Below are 22,920 nucleotides of genomic sequence, written 5' to 3' on the forward strand. Positions count from 1 at the left end.
GCAATAACAATAAGAAACCTGTATCACGTACTGTATCTTTTAAAAAAAAATGTAAATGCATTTAAGACTGTTTTCATTGTTGTTCCTGGTAAGGGTAAGTGGCAGCTGCAAACCTATGGGTAGACTGCAGAGATTTTTCTTCTTAAGCCCTCCTTTCATGTTTAGCCAAGTGAAAGACACAGAGTGAAATGTAAACTCTGGCTCAGCGGTCTTCAGAGCTCTGTAGCCTGATGAACAACCTCTGAGAGTTTAGAGGGAAGGCAGCAATTGGGAAAGGTTATTAAAGGCAAAGGCCAAAAAGGCCTCCGCCGTGACTTGGCTTTCAGATCATCCAGTTGAGAGGAATGTGGAGATAGTGCCCTGGTGGGCCATTGATATATTGCACTCAAAGGAATAGTGCTGTGCAATCAAAACCAATTGTTCTGACTTTATCCTTCAGATGTTACAGAAGGAAAAGGCATTTGCTTTATTACTCTTCCGAGTCATTTAACCATTTATCCTTAATCACTGGCTGTCTGAGTGAGAATAAGAACTTAGTTCATTGAACTTTGCTCTTTTGTGAAATTATTGAGTAGAATCCATTTTATCTAATGTGGGAAACCTCCTTTTGAGAAGCTTGACATACGAACTGGCCACTAAATCTTTGAGTTTCATTGAAAAGGAGCATCATACAAAAACATAGCCAGATGCTTAGAAGTTTGGTTGCAGGTTAGTTTGCATTAGCTTTCATGATACACTAGTATATTATGAATAGTTTCAATATTCTGAGGTATCAACTACATAATGTTAAATTAATGAGTCAATTGCAATTACCAAGACATGATTTCAGCACAACCACTATTGGGGGGTGGGGAGAAGGGCAGGCAGAAGGGAAGAGGCAGGAGAGGAGTATTTGCCACTTGAATTTTAGAAAAAACTCTTCAGTGATTAGTAGTAGTGGGAAAACTAATACTTGGGTCAGACCACCTGCATGCAAAAATATACATGAAATTTAATATAGTAAATTAATTTGTCATAGATTAACTTTTCTTTTTGCAATTTTGATGTGTTCAGATTTCTTGAAAGATCTATTAAAGAATGCTTTTTTTCTGAGTTCCTAAATATTGCATCTCAGTGCATTTATTGGGATGTATTTTGGACACGGCAGTGTGGTGATGATTTTTTTTTTTGTGTTTCTGTTAAATTGTAATATGGTGGTTGTGATGATTTGGGGGAGTCTGTCCATGTACAATTTATGAATTCTGGTTGATGTTATGAAGTTCTTTGTTAGGGAATGCCTCCGTTAAATGACAATATTCCCTCTTTGCACAGTGTGCCAAGGGATAGCTCTCAAGGTGAGGTAATTTTACATTAACCATCCAAGGAATACTGACAGAGTGATTGCCTATGTTAAGAGTTTCTCAGTAAGGGCAGGAAAACTGATGTAAAGAAATGGGAGGGAGCTGAGAACAAAAGCTAAATATGTACTTCCACCCTTCATGTTCACGTACATAAGGTGAGAACAGGTCCAAAGCTCTAATAGACAGAAGCTATTCTGTGCTTCTAACTGGGTTTTGCAGTGTGCGTTTCTAAGTTTTACTCAGCTTTGTTCTGAAATTCCTTAGGTATAGTAGTGGAAAACATATGTTGCACACCTAATAGTTAATTTTGCAATAATGTGTTTTTGTATAAATAGTCTGATTGTTCATATTTCCTACATTTTTTGTCCTTGTGTAAAATGTAAAATGTTATAATCTATAATTATTGTTGCTATTCTGTTTCAAGACAGTTCATTATGCTTCTTCAATGGATATTAGAAGTACATTTGTTAATCATTAAAAGTTGCAGGCTATGTCAGAAGAGAAGAGCAGGAGTTGAGGTGACAGAAGTCTGATAGCGTTTGAAAAATCATACTTAAAGAGTAGTTATCATTGGTTCACTTTCAAACTAGGAGAATATATCTAGTGGGGTTCCACAGGGGTCTGTCCTTGTTCTAGTAGTAGTCAATATTTTAATTAATAGAGTGGAAAGTATGCTTCTTCTTCAAGTGCTTGCTCATGTCCATTCCACTATAGGTGAATGCATGCCTCCGTGCACAGTTCCCGGAACTTTTTTCCCCTTAGCAGATCCTGTAGGGCTGGCTCCGGTGCCCCCTGGAGCCCCGCAAACATGCTGCGGTATATGAGGCACTGCTGGCCCTACGCCCCCTCAGTTCCTTCTTTCCACCCGTGACGGTTGCTAGAACTAGCCTTGCTCTCAGCAAGTACTATTCCCCTTCTTTGATCTTGTTTGTTATTTTAAGTAGTTTAGTTAGTTAAGTAGTTAAGTGTTATGTGTAGTTAAATAAGGCAAGTCCCTGCAGGGACTTAGAGCGGCCATGCCGTGCTCCTGTTGCCGGGATTCAAGCCATGTGCCTCCTGCGGGAAGGCCTTCCTGCTCAGTGACCCCCACGACTGCTGCCTTAAGTGCTTGGGGGAGGCACACAGGAAAGAAAAGTGCAAGATCTGCAGGGCTTTTAAACCGAGGACTCAGAAGGACTGAGAAATCTGGTTAAAAGCCCTGCTGATGGAGGCAGCACTCCGCCAGGCGTCTGAGCTGGCCCACTTCACCTTGGCACCGAGCATGATCTCGGTGCAGAGTGCACCGCCAGCACGGGCCTCGACTCGGCACCACGCAACATCGCCGGCACCAGCCTCGACTCGGCACTGTGCAACATCGCCAGCACCAAGGAGGAAGAAGGCGCACGAGGAGCACGGACACTCCCCTGTACTGTAGGTATGGGCAGGGTCGAGCATGGAGATGCATCAGACGCAGCCCTGGTGCCTGCATCTCCAGTCAGGGAGTCTTCCCCAACTCCTGGGAGTGGGAGAGTTCCCCTGCCGATGCCGTCGACACCGGAGGCTTTTCAGATGGCAAGAGCCTTGTTGGCCTTGCCTACACTATCTTGCCTCTGCCGAGGGAGAAGGAGCCGAGGTCATGGGGGAAACCCGCGTGGCGGGGGAGATCCCCGGTATGGGGAGGAAGATCTCCCACCGGACGGCCACCGGGGGGTAGAGCAGAGACTCTCCAGGTCAGTGTTGTCGAGCTGGCCTGCTTCAACTCAGGACGCAGAGTCTCTCTCAAGGCGCCGATGTCAATCCCCAGCACAGGAGACAGCGCAGACCAGGAGGCAGCACTGGTCGAGGTCTGCCAGGCGGCGCTCGGACATCTCCCGTCCCAGTTCCCTGGCACCGAGGAATTCACCCATGCCCACATGGCGCAGAACCCGTCGCCATCGGAGAACCTGGCACCACGCAGTCCACGACGCGGAACCCGGTTGCCGGAGTCCAGCTCGGCACTGTGGAGCTCGGAGCGGTGCTGACCTCGGTCACCGAAAGAGTCTGCAGGGCCACATGGCAAGCAGTACCGGAAGTCATCGGTACCGAGATGACACTCCAGGACCTCTAGCTCTTCGGAGTGCACCTCCGTTCGTCTGCACCGTTCACGGTGATGGAGGCAGTCCTCATCATCCTCCAGGTTGGAGGCATCGAGAGGACGGTCCCCGGCACGGAAGGACGGCCAAGACCGAGGATGTGCACGGCACCACCAGCCCAGTGACTAGAGGTCTCCCGGGGGGACAGCCGTCGGGAGAGCCAATGCCTCCACAAAGCATCAGGGCCTGTGGCGCAGTCAACCCCGGGTTGGCCCCAGGGTCAATGGCCGCAGCAATGGCCTTATTGGGTCCCATGGGGTATCCAGATGGGGCTGAGGCCCCAATCCATCCTGTCATCAGGGGTGCAGTCCATGCCTCCAGCACAGGAGAGGGCCCATAGACACCACTCCTCGGACAGGAAGTCGAACCCCATGGAGGGACCCTCAACGGGTGCAACCCTTCGCCAGGAGGGAGCGCACCCACAGGACGCACCTCAGCAGTCCTCTTCCTCCTCACCAGACGAGGCAGTCTCCCGGGACCACTTGGCGCCATTGGAGGATTTCAGGGCGCACCAGGAGCTACTCAGGAGGGTGGCCTCCAACTTTAGGCTGGAGGTGGAAGAGTTAGAAGAGGCCAAAGATAGCCTCTTTAGCATGCTGGCGGCGACTGCCCCAGCGAGAGTGGCCCTCCCAGTCCACAAAAGAGTCCTTAAAATTGTAAAGGTCCTGTGGCAAACCCCTTCCTCGGTCGCCCCTACGTCAAAGGTGGCCGAGAGAAAGTATTATGTCCCGACCAAATGGTTTGAGTATCTGTTCACTCACCCTGCCCCAGGAATCCTGGTGGTAGATGCGGCTAATCAGTGTGACAGGCAAGGTCAGCCAGGGTCCACTCACAAGAACAAAGACAACAAAAAGCTGGATTTGTTTGGAAGAAAGGTTTACTGCACGGCAAGCCTGCAGTTCAGGTTTGCCAACCATCAGGCCCTCCTGGGTAGATATAATTTCAACTTGTGGGACTCCCTCAGACGTTTCGCTGAGGTCCTGCCCCAGTACCAGGCTGCTGACTTTAACACCATCGTGGAGGAAGGAACCATGGTAGCTAGGGCAGTGCTCCGGATTTCCTGGGATGCTGCTGACTTGGCAGACAGGGCCATAGCCTCCGCCATCTGCATGAGAAGGTGCTTGTGGCTGCAATCCTTGGATTTGTCCCAAGAGGTGCAGCAATCGATTCAGGACCTCCCCTTTGATGGGTCAGCCGTATTCTCCGACCAGACCAATGCGAAGGATTCCAGGGCCATGTTTTGCTCCGTGGGCCTGTACACGCCCCAGGCTTCCAGGCGTCAGTCACGGCTCCCGGCACAGCAGCAGCCAAGGCCTCTGCCCAGGCTTTTTCAACCCTATAGGAATAGGGACAGGAATAGGGGGTTTAGAAGGAGAAATCAGCCCCCCAGCTTGTCCTCAGCCCCCAAGCAGGGGCCCCCCAGGAGGTTGGGCAACCGGAGGAGACAGTTTTGATGGTGCACCTGAGGGTGGCGCTCTCCTGAATCCACCCTGCCCCTTCCTAAACAGGTTAAGGCCCTTCTATCCTGAATGGGCAAAGGTCACTTTGGACCGTTGGGTCCTTGGGATAGTCTCAGGGGGCTATGCCCTACAGTTTACATCTACCCCCCCAACAACCCTCCCCCTCCATCCCTCTTCAGGGACCCCTCTCGTGAGCAACTCCTCTTGCAGGAAGTGGACACCTTCCTCAACATAGGAGCAGTGGAAATGGTCCCGCAAGGCGGAAGGGATTCTATTTGAGGTACTTCCTCATCCCCAAGGCGAAGCGGGGTCTGAGACGCAAATTAGACCTGCGTCATCTAAACAAATATGTCAAAAGACTCAGGTTTCACATGATCTCCCTAGCCTGCATAATCCCTTCCCTGGATCCAGGAGACTGGTATACCGCCCTCGACCTCAGGGATGCATACTTTCATGTGTTTATCTTCCCACTGCCACAGGCATTTTCTCCGTTTCATGGTGTCTGGCTCCCACTACCAGTTCACAGCCCTGCCCTTTGGCCTGTCTTTGGCTCCAAGGGTGTTCACCAAGTGCATGGCGGTAGTGGCTGCCCACCTGAGACGAAAGGGTGTGCAAATTTTTCCGTACCTGGACGATTGGCTGATCAGGGGCAGATCCATGTCCCAAGTGCACGAGAGCGTGACCCTCACTTGCTCCACATACAGCAGGCTGGGACTGCTCATAAACGAGCAGATGTTCACACTAACCCCAGTGCAATGCATAGAATTCATTGGGGCCATCCTAGACGCTTCCCAGGCCAGCGCCTTCCTGGCTCAACCACGTTTCAAGGCGATGGTCTCTATCATCTCCCAGCTGCACCGATGCCCCACGACAACAGCCAGGCACTGCCTACAGCTGTTAGGCCACATGGCGGCCTATATGTACATAGTGAGACTAGTTCACCTGAGGCTCAGACCACTCTAGGCATGGTTGGCCTCAGTATATGTGCTGAGCAGACACCCATTGCACCGAGTGGTCACAGTTCCCTCACCCGTCCTAGCCTCCCTAAACTGGTGGTGGACTCCCAGGGCAGTGATGAAGGGTGTCCCGTTCAGGGAGCTGGTTCCATTGGTCACCCTAATTTCTGACACTTCGGATGTAGGATGGAGAGCCCACATCAGCGCCAACTTAGGCACTCAGGGGCTCTGGTCGGGGGAGGAGAGGCTCCTGCACATCAACGTGAAGATGCTGAGGGTCATTTGCCTAGCATGCAAGGTATTCCTCCAATTCCTGACAGGCAGAATGGTGCAGGTGCTGACGAATAACACCGCAGCCATGTTTTACGTAAAAAGGCAGGGGGGGCGCGCTCCTTGGCCCTCTGCAAGGAAGCTACCTGTCTGTGGGACCTTGCCATGAGGCATGATTTCCACTTAACTGCCTCTCACCTCCCTGGAGTAAGGAACGACGAGGCGGATCACCTCAGCAGGTCGTTTCTACCCCACCACGACTGGTCATTGCACCTAGAGGTGGTGGCTATGATCTTCCAGAAGTGGGATGTTCCCCAACTGGACCTATTTGTGTCGACCTGGAACATGAAGTGCCCAAGGTTCTGCTTGCTCCGGGGTCACAAAACTGGGTTGATTTCCGACGCTTCTTTATCGACTGGATGGGGACCCTCATGTACCTGCTCCCACCCATTCCACTCTTGCCCAAGGTCCTGCTGAAAATAAAGAGGGACAGGAGGGCGGACGTTATATTCATCGCTCCAGCCTGGCTGAGACAGCACTGGTTCAGCATGCTGCTGGAACTTTCGATTGCCCCTGGATCGATCCCCTGGAACTCCTGAAGCGACACGACCTTCTCTTCCAGGACCATGGTCACCTGTTGAACCCGGACCTGGACTCCCTGCACCTCACGGCCTGGAGGCTCTGTGGCTGATGGAGGGAGAGAGAGCCTGCTCGATGCAGGTCCAACAACTCCTGTTTGGTAGTAGGAAACCTTCCACACAGGTCGTGTACCGGGCTAAGTGGAAATGGTTTACCTTGTGGGCGGAGTCCTGGGGCATCCCGCCCAGCCTTTCACTTGTACAGGCGATCCTGGTGTACCTGCTTCAGCTAAAGCTCTAGTGTCTGGCGCTGGCCTCACTGAAGGTTCACCTGGCGGCCATTTCGGCCTTCCATCAGTCACTGGAGGAGAGATCCCTGTTCTCCCATCCCATGTCGGTCAGGTTCCTCAAGAGGGTGGAGAGGCTTTATCCACAGGTCTGTGACCCGGTGCTTCCCTGGGATCTCAACTTTGTCCTCTCGAGACTTATGGGGCCTCCCCTTTTAACCCATGGCTTCATGCCCTCTGCTCATGCTTTCATGGAAGGTAGCCTTCCTGGTGGCCATTACCTCAGCTAGGAGGGTCTCCGAGATTAGGGCCTTGACCTCAGAGCCCCCTTATACAGTATTCTGTAAGGATAAGGTGCAGTTGAGGCTGCATCCAGCCTTCCTACCCAAGGTGGTTTCCCAATTTCATTGTAATCAAGTTATTTTTCTCCCCATGTTTTTTCCCAAACCTCACGGTTCGGAGGAGGAGAGGAGATGGCATTCGCTGGATCTGAGACGAGCCCTGCCTTCTATGTCAAGCGTAGAAAGCTATTCCGGAAATCGATGCAGCTCTTCTTCGCAGTGGCTGACCAGATGAAAGACTCACCTGTGTCCGCCCAGCGCATCTCCTCGTGGATTACATCTTGCATCAAGTTCTTCTACAAGCAGGCAAGGGTGCCGCTTATTCAGGAACCATCACAGTGCACTCAACCAGAGCTCAAGCCTCGTCTACAGCCTTCCTGGAGAAAGTGGCCCTGCAGGACATCTGCAAAGCTGCCACCTGGTCATTGGTGCATACCTTCACTTCCCACTACGCCATCGTTCAGCAGGCGAGAGAGGATGCGGGATTCGGCAGAGCTGTGCTGAGGGCAGCTTACCGGTAACTCCTACCCACCTCCAAGGTATTGCTTGTTAGTCATCTATAGTACAATGGGTATGAGCAAGCACTCGAAGAAGAAAACAAGGTTACTTACCAGTAACTGATGTTCTTCGAGATGTGTTGTTCATGTCCATTCCACAACCCTCCTCCCGTCCCCGCTGCCGGATTTGGCAGAAAGACGGGACTGAGGGGGCATAGGACTGGCAGTGCCTCAGATACCGCGGCATGTTTGTGGGGCTCCAGGGGGCACAGGAGCCGGCCCTACAGGATCTGCTAAAGGGAAAAAAGTTCCAGGAACAGAGGCGTGCACTCACCTATAGTGGAATGGACATGAGCAACACGTCTCGAAGAACATCAGTTACTGATAAGTAACCTTGTTTTATAAAATTTCCAGACGACAGCAAGCTGGGAGGAGTTGCAAGCACTTTGGAGGACAGGATTAGAATTAAAAATGATCTTGATAAATTGGAGAACCTGTCTGAAATTCATTAAAGACAAGTGCAAAGTGCTACACTTAGGAAGGAAAAATCAAATGTGCAACTACAAAATGGGGAATAACTGGCTAAGCAGTAGTACTGCAAAAAAGTATCTGAGGGTATACTGAATCACAAATTGAGTATGAGTCAACAATGTGAAAAAAGCTAATATAATTCTGGGGCAAATTAACATGATTGCCATATATAAGACATGGGAAAATAATTGTTCCATACTCTGAGCATTGGTGAGGCCTCAACTAGAATACTGTGTCCAGTTTTGGGCTCCACACTCTAAATAGGATGTGGACAAGTTGGAAAGGGTCCAGAGGAGAGCAACAACAATGGAAAAGTTGGAAAAAACCTGACCTATAAGGAAAGATTAAAAAAAAAAAAAAACTGGGCATGTTTAACCTTGAGAAAAGAAGACTGGGGGAACCTGCTAACAGAGTTCAGATATGTTAAGGGCTGTTATAGAGAGGATGGTGATCAATAGTTATCCAGTTCTATTGAAAGTAGGACAAGAAGTAATGGACTTAATTTGCATAAGGGAGATTTAGGTTAGATATTAGAAAAAGCTTTTGAAGTATATATAAGAGTAGTTCTTCTTCGAGTGCTACCATTCCATGTCAGATGTGTGTGTGCACCACATGTACCGATGCCAGAGATTTTTCTCTCAGTGGCACGCGTATGTGCCGGTATAAGGGTGCTGCTGGTCTCCTCACCCCCGCACCTCCAAGTTCCTTCTTACCGCCAGTGATGGTGCCAGAACATCCTTGCCTCAGCAAGCCTTCTATCAGTGGTCTCATCTGTAGATTTAGTGTACATAGTTTGTTAGATGAGTTTAATTAGTTAGAGTTGGTAGTTAGATGTAGTTGTAGTTAGTCCCATGTGGACATAGCTCCAGGGATGGGGCATGCCCCGGTCCATGAGCTTCAAACCATGTGCTTCATGTAAGAAGCCCATGCCCATAAACGATCCTCACCAGAGTTGCTTAAAGTGCCTGGGTGAGACCCACTTTTGAGATTAATGCAGGATCTGCAGAAACTTCAGGCCCTGCACTAAAAGGGACCGGGACATCAGGTTGAAAGCACTCCTCATGGAGTCTGCTCTCAGACCAGACTCTGAGCCTGGCCATCCAGACTCCATGCCCAGTAGATTGGCATCTACTCAAAGTGACCACTGGCACCAAGTTCATCCCAGGACCAGTCACCATCCCCTGTGCCCAAAAAGCTGCACTCTGGAAAAGGACACTCCTTATGAAGGACAAACGGAGTGGGGGAGGAGTTGAGACCCACGCTGGGCTGCTCATCTTCCCTGGAACTTGGGTTGGCTATGGCCTCACCTATTAGAGCTCCCAGTCCTCCACAAGACCCACCTCTGATTCTGGTGCCATCATGCCCAAGGACTTTCAAGTGACCAAGGACTTGCTGTTACTTCCAGTAACAGAAGAATAGACCTTGGCGCCAAGAGTGGGTCCAGGGACGAGCTCACAATAGGGGTCCCTGCACCAATTCCTGATGCCTCAACACCAATGTTCAACCTCTCATCGCTCACTGACGCCCTGGCAGCGTTCACAAGGACTCCATCACTGGTTCCCGGAGCACCGCTTCCGGCAGCCAGACTCCTGGTACCGCTCACCGGAGGTTTCATACTGATTCCCAGAGCCTCAACGTAAGTTGTCAAGGTCCTGGCACCAGTCCTCGGAGCCATGGTGTCGGTCTCTGGAGCACCGCTACCAGTTGCCAGAGTACCATTGTTGATCCTTAGATGCTCGGCACCACTCGACAGAGTCCCAGCACTGCTCCCCAGTACCGGGGCACTGCAACTACCAGTGCACTAAAGAGTTGGAGATGAAGTCGGCATGTCACCTCAACAAATATCTCAAGAAGCTGAGGTTCCGTATGTTCTTCCTGGTCTCCATCATCCACTCCCTGGATCCTGATACGCCGCCCTCAATCTAACAGGACACAGCCTGGACATGATCTTTATGATCCCGCCTCAAGTACTTGCCTCATTGGGCACATAGCAAGAGGGGTACCCACATAGCAAGAGGGGTTCCCTTTGCGGCCTCCTTCCTGACACTGTCCTTGGTATCAGATGCCTCGACCTAAGGTGGGGAGCCCCCCTCGGCTTCCTCAAAAGCCAAGGCCTCTGGTCCGCAGAGAAGCTGACAATACACATAAATATCAGATGGCTCAGGGCAGTCTGTCTAGCCTGTGAAGTGTTCCTTCCCCATATCGGGAAAGGTAGAACAGGTGTTGACAGACAGTACAGCATTAATGTATTATGGCAACAAGCAAGGGAGAGCGAGATCCTCAGTCCTCTGCCAAGAGGCCCTCCATCTGTGGGACTTCTGTGTGGAACATGTGATCCACCTCAAAGCCTCACTCCTCCTAGGGGTCAAGAACACATTGGCAGATTACCTCATCAGTTCCTTCTCTTCTCGCCATGAGTGGTCCCTGCACCTGGAGTAGTCAAGGTTATCTTCCAGAGATGGGGAAATCCTCAGGTGGACCTATTCACAACTAAACAGAATAGGAAATGTCACCATTTCTGTTCCCTGCAAAGACCCAACAGCAACTTGCTTCCTGATGCATTCCTCCTACAGTGGTTGAGAGGCCTGCTGTATGCCTTTCCACTGATCCCTCTCATCCACAAAGTCCTCATAATCAAGAGGGACAAAGTGCAGGTCATAATGATCACTCCGGTATAGCCCCGTCAACACTTGTTCGACATGTTGCTAGACCTGGTGGTGGCAGCCCCTTAGACACTCTTGGATCATCTGGACTTGAATTCACAGGACCATGGTCAGCTGTTACATCCAGGTCTTGCCTTCTTACATCTGATGGCTTGGATGCTGCATGGTTAAGTCCTGAGAAGCAGGCTTGCTCCACTCAGGTTCAGAAAGTCCTGCTGGAAAGTAGAAAACCGAAGTGGAAATGTTTCTCCTGCTGGATGGTGGAATGAAACCTCTTCCCGACCCAGGTACCATTACACTCCATTCTGGAGTACTTACTCCACTTGAAGTATCAAGGCCTAGCATTATCATCAATAAGAGTACACCTGGTGGCCATCTCAGCCTTCCTCTGCATATCCAGGGCAGATCAGTCTTCTCCCATGGGATGATGGCCAGATTCCTGAAAGGCTTGGAAAGGCTCTTTCCACAGGTCAATGACCCACTCCCAACATGGGACCTCAATCTAGTTTTGTCCAGACTCACTGGGCCTCCCTTTGAGCCCACGGCATCCTATTTGCTGCTTCTCTTGTTGTGGAAAGTTGCCTTTCTTGTGGCAATTATATCAGCAAGGCAAGTCTCCGAAATCACGGCTCTAACATGGGAAACCCCTATACTGTGTTTTATAAAGATAAAGTTCAGTTGTGCCCTCATCCCACATTTTTAACGAAGGTGGTATCGCAGGTATTCATGTCAACCAGGACATCTTCCTACCAGTCTTTTTTCCAAAGCCTCACAGCTCTAATGAAGAGAGTTGCCTGCACACCTTGGACGTCAGGTGAGTGCTGGCTTTCTACATTGAAAGAACTAAGCCCTTCCAAAAATCCAAGCAGCTCTTCTTGATCGCTGAATGAAAGAAGGGCTTCCCAGTCTCATCACAGAGGATTTCCTCCTGGATCACCACCTGCATCCAAACTTGTCACGAGCAGGCAAAGGTCGCACCTCCTGCTACTCTGACAGCCCATTCGACAGGAGTACAGGCTTCGTCAGTGGTTTTCTTAGCCAGGTTCCAATACCAGACATTTGCAGGGCCATGACTTGGTCTTCTGTTCACGTCTCTACGTCCCACTGTGCCATCACACAACAGGCCCAGGATGATTCAGGCTTTGGCAGAGTGGTATTGCAGTCGGCACCTCTGTGAACTCCTGGCCCATATCCAGAGGTACTGCTTGTGAGTCACCTGACATGGAATGGACATGAGGAAGCAATCAAAGAAGAAAAAATTATTACCAACTTTCTGTAACTGTTGTTCTTTGAAATGTGTTGCTCGTGTCCATTCCATGACCCACCCTCCTTCTTCTCTGTCAGAGTTCTGGCAAGAAGGAACTGAGGCGCGTGGGGGCTGGCACATACGCGTGCCACTGCAGAGAGCACTAAAGCCGGCCCTATGGATATCACTGAGGGTGAAATCTCTGGCACTGGTGCGTTTAGTGCACACACACACACACACCTGACATGGAATGGACATGAGCAACCCATCTCAAGGAACAACAATTACGGAAGGTTAGTAATAATTTTTTAAGCTCTGGAGTAGGTTACCAACAAAGGATGTGGTATCCCCATCATTGGAGGTTTTTAAGAAAAGGTTAACAAACACCTGTCAGGGATGGTCTAGGTGTATGTGGTCCTCCCTGAGCATGGTGGAATGGATTAGATGACCTCTCAAGGTCTCCTATAACCCTGCATTTCTATGATTCTATGAAATTCAAAAAGATTTTGGAGTGACTTGAGTGGGGAAGGTTGTTATTAAGTTAATGACGGAGTTTTCAGGTAAGTCTATGCAGACATTCCACATTTTTTTGCATTATCCCAGTTATGCAGAAATACAGTTAAGTCAGAAATATCAGACTTATGCTATTTATTATTATTTATTATACTGAGCTTTTATATTTGTGATTTTGTCTGTTCTAGTGGATTTTGCACCGAAAAAAGTGTCATGTTATAAAAACATACGTTTAAAAATTCTTAATGTTATATAGAATGAATGTTTTGTGTGTTATCAAAGAGAAAATGAATACATATCAAAGTCGTAATTGTTGTGTGAATTCATCCATGAGAAGAAGAAAAAATCCAGCTGCAGGGTAACAAATCTAATATTAAGTGTTCTGCTTTAGTGCTGGACAGATCCATATTAGCTGTCTGCAAACAAAAATACTTGCTTTATATATTTTGTAAAATTATGTTTCTTATAATCTTGGAAAAATTATGATTATTTCTACTATTCAAAGTGCTGGCTGTTAATGACTCACTGTTTCTCTGCAAGCTGCCTTCGTGCTGAATTCTTGCAACAACAAAAATTATTTGTATATTAACCACACTTTTTGGTGAAGGATATTTGTATATTTTCCTTCAAACTCATTAAGCTTAAACATTTGCTGTTTGACTTAGTATATTGAAATTCTGTTAGAATCAGTAGTGTAAAATTTGATCCTGGTTTCATTGTAGATAATAATAAAGTGCACTTTATTATATAATTTTTTCATCCATCAATCTCAAAATATTTTTCAAAGGTTTGGAAAGCATTATGACCACCTATTTACAGATGCAATACTAATTTTAGTATTTTTCTTCTTTAGGGTATGCCTCAGTTACCATGTGCCAAAGCATTGTATACCTATGATGGAAAAGAACCTGGAGATCTTAAATTCAGTAAGGGCGACATCATCATCTTACGTCGGCAAGTGGATGAAAATTGGTACCATGGAGAAGTCAATGGTGTCCATGGCTTTTTTCCTACCAACTTTGTTCAGATTATTAAACCTTTACCTCAACCTCCGCCTCAGTGCAAAGCACTTTATGACTTTGAAGTGAAAGACAAGGAAGCAGACAAAGATTGTTTACCATTTTCAAAGGTAAAAACATGCAGAAATAACATTTTGAAAAAAGAAAGGATTTCCTTTGAATAATTATTAACTTAGAAGACTCTTATATTGTTGCTGTTCTAAAAGTCTTGCCTTACATTCTTCTATAGCTCTGACATGTATAACAAACCAAGGATATATATGTTCACAGGGCATTTCTTTAATATATACCACTTCCTTTCCTCCCCTAAACTACGCACACTGTTCCCCTCTGAGGATTTCACCATTGAAATTGAGAGTGCAGTTTTCTTAACTGCTTTAATATGCATTCTGAATTTAAGAGAAAGTCTGAATTGTGAATTTAAAGCATTCCATCTTCAAAGGAAACTTTCACTTACTTTTAGTTGTCAGAGTTCATACTAATTTTCAAGTTTTCATTTAATCCAGGATATTTTTAATACCAACTGTGAGCTTTGTGTCACTACATAAGAATAAAAATTGCCTTTTGGAAAAGAGTCAGTTCCTTTTGTTTTGTTCCTATTTGAGTTAATTTTCTGTCTCACAAGGCATGAAATGATGTGAAGTTTTAATAGGAATATTAAGATTATGAAGAGTACTCTTAAAAGACACAACCATAGCTTGGAGCTGTTTTTTTCAGTTGTCTAAAAGTTTATAGTATGTTAACTTTGCTAGACTGCACAGAAACATGTTACAAGATCAAACAGGTGAACAAGTTAGATTTCTTTACAGCCGTCAGCTATTAAAAATGAAAAGGACACCTGAAATTATAAAAGCAAGAGGCCTTAAATTTTCAGTTCTCCATCTTACCAGACCCATGCAACTACATGTGAACAGATAACAGCTTTTACTGAATAAAATGTTAGTGTTCTTCAGGATGATCAGCCTTAGTTACTATATTTCATTGCAGCTTTGATTTTTAAGAAGTGTTTAATGAAAAGGAAATACCTTCCTTTCAACCATGCTTAAAACTAAAAGTCTGTATTTTAACTGAGATGATGTGAGTTATGTTTTCCAAATTCGCTAATGTTCTCACATGAATAGAAAAGCAACAGCTAAAACAGAGTACAATAAATTAGCTGAGAAGAAGAGTTTGAGAATCAATTCATTCTAATGCTGAGACTCAAAAAAGGACTGATGGAATACATTAGAGTTGGCACAGCAAGCAATCTATTGCTCAGGAAATGCCCAAATAACTAACTGAGATTAGTTCTTGGGCTGCTCTGCAGGACTTGACCAAGATGAGGAAGCATTACTGGAAATTATTTTAATTCCAAAAACTGCAGGTTCACATTGTGAAACTCCTGCTGTGGAATTCTCCTTAATGTACTCCTTTGTCTGACGATGCTTGTGTGGTGGAGGGAAATTAAATGAATAGCTTAATTAGAGCTGGGAGACATAATTACTGCATGTTTGTACAGGACGATGTGCTGACTGTGATTCGCCGAGTGGATGAAAACTGGGCTGAAGGAATGCTGGCTGACAAGATAGGAATATTTCCCATTTCGTATGTTGAGGTGAGTAAAGTAGTGCCATCCTATAATAGGCCTTATAAGTGAAGTACTTATTTCAATTTATTTAGTCTTTCTACAACCCTAAACATAATCATTCTAAAACATATAAAATTTATCCAAGATATGTACATGAGTAAACTGAGTAACCTTATAAAATTGCTTGTGCAAAAAATATTCATCCTCACTCTTTTCTCTCCCTACTGTTTGTTGCCTTTGTACATTATATCATATTTAATATTACATTTTAAACCCTTTGAGGCAGGGACTTTGCCTTCTCGTGTATCCTGGGAGGCGCCTGGTCTTTTCCAATCAATACTTGCCCACAAAATAGAAACCATGAATGAGTCAGTTAAAAAATAAGCTTCCCTTTCTCTCTAATGCCCACCGCACCAAAGTAGATGAGCATCACTGAAAGTGAGCAAATTTAGGCTATTGTGGACCAAACAGAATGAATTTCAAAGTTGAGCACCCTTTATGTTAAACAGCCTGAAATCTCTTTTTCAGACCAGGGAAATGATAACTTGACTGTCTTTGATTGCAAATGTGATAAGAAAGGTGGTCTTTTGGGTACATAGGCCCAAACCAGTTAGGACTTCATAAGGCAAATTCTACCCAAAAATTAACATGCAACCAGTGCAGGCTCTGGAGCACTGGTGTAATTATGATTGTTTGTATTGCAGAAGTGCCTGTAGGCCTCAACTGATTTTAAGGCCCCATTGTGCTAAGCACAGTATATGCACATGGTAGAATATATTCCTTGCAGTGAAGCCCTTACAGTCTACATAGACAAGACAGAGGGTGGGAGAAAAAAAAAGTTATCCCCATATTACAGATGGGGAAATGAGAGAGGTTAAACCATGTGCCCAAGTTGACAAAGGAAGTCTGTGACTCAGCTGGGAACTGAGCCCAGGTCTCCTGAGTCTCAGACAATGGTCTTGCACGCAATACCTTCATCCAGTTTTTCTGCTCTGGGTATGAAATACTTGTATGAAACACAGGTATGAATCTTGGCCACAGCTAATAAACTTATCACATTTGAGTACTTGTATTCTCCCCGACATTTGCTTTTGATATGTTCTCAGCCTTTGCTTCTAATAAAGTAGAGGACTGTATTTTAACCTGACTCTATTGGGAAGTCCATCTGTCTGTATTCAAGAGATATCCATAAGCCTTGGCAAAGTGGGTGTCTCTTCTCTAACACAAGCCGACTTCTACCATCACACTCAGATCAGTAGGTGACAAAATCTTTGTGATAGCCTTTAGCATGTGGAATTTGCTGTCCCTGGGTGTCCACTTCCACCCATCCCTTATCTAACTTACATAAGTAATTGAAAACTTCTCTTTTTCAGAGGTGTTTTCTATGCTGATTGCATTTTTTGACCCTTGTATTAACCATTCCCTTGCCCTACCCTCTTTTTTTTAAAAAGAAGTTGCCTCTTGTGTTTTCATAATATTTGTTTTATGATGTTTTAATTGTTTCTTATATTTTAACTGTTGCAAAGTACTCTGATACTCTCTGTGAGAGAGTTTTATTTATTATTATTACTGTTACATAGTAAGCAAACTAAAGTCAGATGGGAGTTGAGGATGCTGAACATATGACAGAAGATGTTCAGGGTCTTGCAGGTTTTGGCCTATGGCATATTTACAGCATAAATTGATCCAAAATATATGGTATAATGAGGAGCAGTGTGATGTGTGGAAAGCTGTCAGCCTTCACCTTGAATTATCGTTTTTCTTGGATTATATAACAAATCCCACATCACTTTAAAAGATTTAGGTAACTGATACAAACAAAATTATATTAAACTTCAGCATTAGAAGTATAACAGCCTCTTTGAAGACAGTGATATCTGTAACATATATACATATTTTTGGGACACTTGCTTTAGTGATTATGATACCAAAACCTCCAGATCATTGACATCTTTCACAATAAAGGATGTACGTTGAATCAAAATCCTTTTCTGGAGAAATAAGAATGGTTTTATTTGTACACAGCTTTATGAACAGTGTTTGAATGTAGTTTGTGCTACAGTGGTATTTCTGTTGTTTTTATTTATATGAACACCATTGGTTTGTTTGGTATTGTACAGACATAGGGTGACATCCTAGCTCCACTGAAGTCAATGGCAAAGCTCCTATTGACTATAATGGAGCCAAGGTTTCACCTGTAACTGTATTAGAAGACATGGTTGTTACATGGTTCAATTTGGGCCACTCTGCTCCACTCTTTTGGATCATTTATGTCTGAGTAATTTTGCAAAATTAAATTTATGATATAAAAGCAAATAGTGATTTAATTCTGAGAACTGTGGGTGTCCAGTCATGTTATAATTAGTTTAGTTGGCTCTCACCCAAGCTGTTACATTTTTAGCTGTAGATAGATCTCACTGAAATTCTTTCTTGTTTCTAAAAATATAGAAGGAAACCAAAGAAATCATTTCCAATCTGAAGCTTGCACCAAAAAAATTAAAATAAAAAAGTAAGATTTGTACAGTGTAGCTTAATAATTGCTACATGTGGTGACCACTAAAATCAGATTCCTCTTTTACTGCACATTTAAAACAACTAAACTACTTCCTTGCACATTTAGTAATAGTATCCATTCAGCCCACACATGTGCTGACCCCTTGCGCTCTGCCATGAGGCTAGCCCACAGGCAAACCCTCCTCTGCTCCTTCTCAACCACCCCTGACTATAGTAGGAGCTTTAGTTGTCCATTTGCAGATCTTAACTCTTTTAGAATTGCTAATTTTTAGCTTCTTTTGAAGTCCCTTATCTTTCATTACTTCGTTTACATATTATTTGGCCATTGCCTTATTAAAAAAAAAAAAAAATTAGTTTTTTCACCAGCCCCATTTGGGGGTACCTCCCTTGCCCCTCCCAAACACCCTTCCCCATCCCTTTTCAGGGTCCCTTCTTGAGAGAGCCTGATACATCAGGAGATAAACCATTTCCTCAACATAGGCGCTATAGAGCCAGTGCCCACACATCTGAGAGACAAAGGCGTCTACTCTTGTTACTTCCTGATACCAAGAAAAAAGAGTTGGAGAAACATACTAGACCTCAGAGCACTCAACTAATTTATCAAGATTCAGAAGTTCAAGATGGTTACACTATCCCTGATTATTTTAGCATTAGCGAAAGGAGTTTGGTTCTCGACCTTTGAGATGCATTCTTCCACATTTCAGTTATACCGATTCACAGACATTACCTCAGTTTTACACTAAGCCAAGACCAATACCAGTACCGAGTACTCCTTTTTGGTCTCTTACTGGCCTCCAGAATATTCTCCAAGATCCCCTTGATAGTGACAGCCCACTGACTCTTTCAGGGCATCAGGATTTATCGTTAACTTGACAATTGCCTTCTCAGAGCATGTTCCTTCGCCAAAGCCCAGCGAGTAACTCATACCACCACTGTTAGAGACAGTGCATTTCAGCCCCCAAATCTTGGTCAGACACTGCCTCCAGCTCCTGGGGCATATGGCTGCTGGCACATTGGTTATGGCTTATGCCAGACTACATGAGATGCCTCCAAGCATGGTTTGATTCGGTTTATAGACCGAACAGCAGCAACATAAACAACCTACTGTCAATGCCCAGCAAGGTCAAGCAATCCTTGGACTGGAGGAAAGACCCAGTAAACATCTGTACAGGAATCCTCTTTGTTCAGCCTTCCCCATCATTATTTCTTACCAGCGATGTATCCCTCATAGGATGAGGCATGAATCTCAACAGTTTCACAGTGCTGGGCAAATGGTCACCATCTGAGACATGCCTTCACATCAACCTGCTCGAACTCAGAGTGGTCAGAAATGTGTGTGCTCACTTCCTCCCGCAGACATGCACACAAAAGTCATGATGGACAATATGACCTGCATATATTACAAAAATTGACAAGGAGGCATCAGGTCACCCTCCCTGTGTGCGGAAGCACTAAAACTATGGAACTGGTGTATTTCCCGCAATGTCATCATATCAGTGGCCTATCTGCTGGGAATACACAACATGATGGCAGACAGTCTCAGCCACAGATTCCCACACAACCAAGAATGGGAAACAGATTAGGTGGTTTTCTATGGCATATTCCAACAATGCGGGACACCGACAGTGGACCTGTTTGATACATTTGTTGAAAGTGAATCTATACCAAATGCACAAAACATACAAGTATTGACTATACAAGTAAAATGTTCATTTTGGTAGAATTTTAAGAAGTTAGTATAAGTTTGTAGCATTGCATCCATCCCTCAGTTTGTGAGTTTAGTCAATGAGAACTCAAGATTTACATACCAAATCAGTCATGTTCCTTATTAGCCCTCTTCTTTCTGTCCCCACCCCAAACAATCAAAAAAGAACGTGAAAAAAATAATCAAAACGTGTTTCATTAGGGAGGTTGAATTCCTGATTCAGCACTTTCAAAATCTTGCATTTATTAGACTAAACTTGCTGTCGATCACCATTAGACAAAAGTAGTCTTAATTATAGTGTTGGAGGAAAAAATCAGAGTCTCTTGTAGTAATAATAAATCAAGAACAGTCTCATGAAACGTTTTATATAAACTTGCCTTCACTTGTCTTGTCAGCCTGGAATCTACAATGGAAGATTATGCAAAAGTGAATGTTTTCATTACTTTCAAAAAGAGCACTTTATGTTCTTCATGGAAAAATCATACTCTGGTTCATGTCAAATTTATTTAAAGTATTAATTTTAAACAACCTTCTTTTACATTCACATTGAAAAGAAAGCCACCAAAATAGATAAGCCAAGTGAAATAAATGGGTCTTGAAGTGTGCCCTTAAAGTAGCCTGTTTGGGAATTTGACAATCAAGGACCCTTGTCCGTGAGAGACTTCGCTCCAGCCTAATGTTGAATGTAAGTACTGAGATCAGATTTAGCTTGGCTAATTGTTCATGCCAGAAAAGGTTAAAGGGCAATAAATTCAATATAGCCTATATGTTGAATGTCTTCAGTTCTGTAATTTCTACATTAAAATGAATACAAAATTTAGAACAAATGTATATCACTAATTCATAAAACTTTCCTAAGCATTATTGAAAACCACATCTTGTAGTCATCATTTGCAATTGGACACCAGATTTACTTATATACTCACCCTTATACAAAACCCCTTACAGTACTACCTACAGTGTAATTTAGGAAAGCCATACCAATTCTATATTAATAATGAAAACACATGAACATATAACCAGTAAATTCTGGTCAGAGTTCAAGTGTGCCCATCGGTAGTTCAGGATGAAGTTGGGCTGTGGGTGCTGCTAGATGGCAGGTAGTTGAGGTTGAGAAGGGGGAACTAATGAATGGAACATAAATGTGGTACAGTTTACTTTCTTGTGCCTTACAGTTAGCAATGGTGGTATATGCTTCAATGATTCTGTGATGTGGCTGCAGCCCAGGTACACAAGAGAGCAAACTTGATAAGTTCACCCTTTCCTATCCCAAAGAAGAAGTGAGCAGCTACGTGCCGCAACTTGCAGTCTATAGATTGTTTTTAAGGAAAGGCCAATAAGCAGCCACTGTTAAGCTTATATGCCGGTCTTTTGTGTTTGTTTCCCTGTCTAAGAGAGTTCAGCAGATTCCTTATGCTTGACTAATCTTGGATTAATCCCATAAACATGCCAAAATTTTTCTCTAAATTGAGGTTCCATCTATATAGCGGAAGCAGATCCTGCAGGCTCTATTAGTTTTAGAAAGTAAACAAACATAATTAAGTGGAACAATGGAACCTGAGTTTGCTTTTAGAAGTGGTTTTGGAGATCCTTGGATAATCCATTCACTCATTTGTAAATGAAGTATTGGTTTTCTTTCTGTATTCTGAGTCATCTGGGAACAAAATCTTTATTACATAAATTGCAGACGGGAATAGAAATGGATGGTAAGGTAAACTGTCATTGCCATTACGTAAAACATGTTTTGCTAGGATGTGCGTATTCTTATGAATGGTGTGAAGAATTTTAATCTGAAATGGAAGAATAAAATGAATATGGTACAAATTCTTCAGTGTGTCTAATTCTCACAGTATGCAGCTACTTATCCATGGATAGGACCATGAGAATTTGAGTAGCAGAGCAATTTTCCTCCGCTACTTCATAACATTATTTTGCTTGCTTTGTGTCCTCCAGCCGTCATATCTGGTAGTATCAACTTAAAGCTCTGTAATAAATGAGTATAAAATGTTTCCCTTAGCTTCTTAAAAGCATGTTTTTAGTCTTTTTATAAAATGTTGAATCTCAATACTAAATAAGTAGCAGGTTTTGCAAATTCATTGGTAGAGTTGTATGTATAACCATTATGGTTAGGCTCTTTCTGAAATGGAACAAGAACTGCACTGGATTATTTTTGGCCTAACAGTCTTTGAAAGATATAACTCACTGCCAGTGGTAGCAACGGGAAGTTGTAGTAAACACAGGTCTTGGCAATATTTACCACTATGTTGTTTAATCACATGCCTTCTCTGACACCCATATTGCTCTTCTTTATTCCATTCTCCACCAATGCTAAAATCATCTTTGGGACCATTGCTCTGACTGTGTCATCCCATCCTTTGAATGCCTCCACTGACACTCCTCCTTTCTACTACATTAAGTTCAAACCTTTTGTCCTTGCCTTCCAGGCATTCCACAATTCTGCCCTTTCCTGCCTATCTGCTTTTGTCTGATTTTATGTTGATCCTCCACTACTGCAGCCTTTACCCCCATTTGTCTGTTTCTCCCACACACGTGCTTTCTTCTACACACTCCCACTGGCGTGGAGTTTCCTCCCTGAACCGATCCCTCAAATTTCAGTTGAAGACCCATTTGTACTGTGAAGTCTACGTGAAATTTGCCAACTATCACTGGCTAAAATAGAAAGCAGTTGGGGACAGTTAATTTTTTTTAAATGAAGTCTGTATATGTATGCATGGAGGCATGTTTGTATACACATGTGCATGCACACACTATTTTGACTATGTTTTATCCCGGTTTCCCACCTTTTGTATACTACTTACCTTCTTGGATTGTAAACTGTTCAGGGCATGGGATAGCTTCTTTTGGTGGCTAGCTCAGTGTGGGGACTGCCAGAATACAAATAATACAATAGTTATATAGTGAGATTTCGGTACAATAAAGAATTTTTTAAACTTCCCCTGAACATAGCAGAAGTCTTATAACTCCAAGGAAACTGGCTAAGGTAAAAGACTATTCTGAGGTGCAAAAGCAGTGACTCCACAGTAAGTAATACCATACTTTCCTCTTGATAGTTTGTCATGAAAAAATGTTTTCTCCCCTGTAATGTATTACAAAGAATTTTCCATAATAATAATGCTTATTATTAATGTGGATTAATATGTTTAAAGAAGCACTTGCAGTCTACTTGCAGTGATGTACTTCAGCTCACGAATGAATGTGACTCTCTACACTGTTTCTTACAACAGTTTTAAGCTATAAATAGAATTTCCTGGAAATTAATAACATGGTTTTATGAAGAATAAACTCTTGCCCTCCCAATTTT

The 22,920-nt window shown here is 44.3% G+C and overlaps 1 protein-coding gene across 4 annotated transcripts in view; it reads left to right on the top strand.

Annotated features, from left to right (window-relative positions):
* Positions 1-22,920, top strand: part of SH3RF1 (SH3 domain containing ring finger 1) — a 152,873-nt gene that overhangs the window by 88,331 nt on the left and 41,622 nt on the right. For all 4 annotated transcript variants that reach the window (XM_067551754.1, XM_067551755.1, XM_067551757.1 and 1 more), the window contains exons 3-4: positions 13,647-13,922; positions 15,311-15,406. In XM_067551754.1, coding sequence (XP_067407855.1) covers positions 13,647-13,922; positions 15,311-15,406 — 372 coding nt within the window. The remainder of the gene's footprint in view (positions 1-13,646; positions 13,923-15,310; positions 15,407-22,920) is intronic.

The sequence above is a fragment of the Emydura macquarii genome, unplaced genomic scaffold (assembly GCF_026122565.2).
Source record: "Emydura macquarii macquarii isolate MOO-44397 ecotype Brisbane River unplaced genomic scaffold, CSIRO-AGI_Emac_v2 contig_1363, whole genome shotgun sequence".
NCBI classification, from domain to species: Eukaryota; Metazoa; Chordata; order Testudines; family Chelidae; genus Emydura; species Emydura macquarii.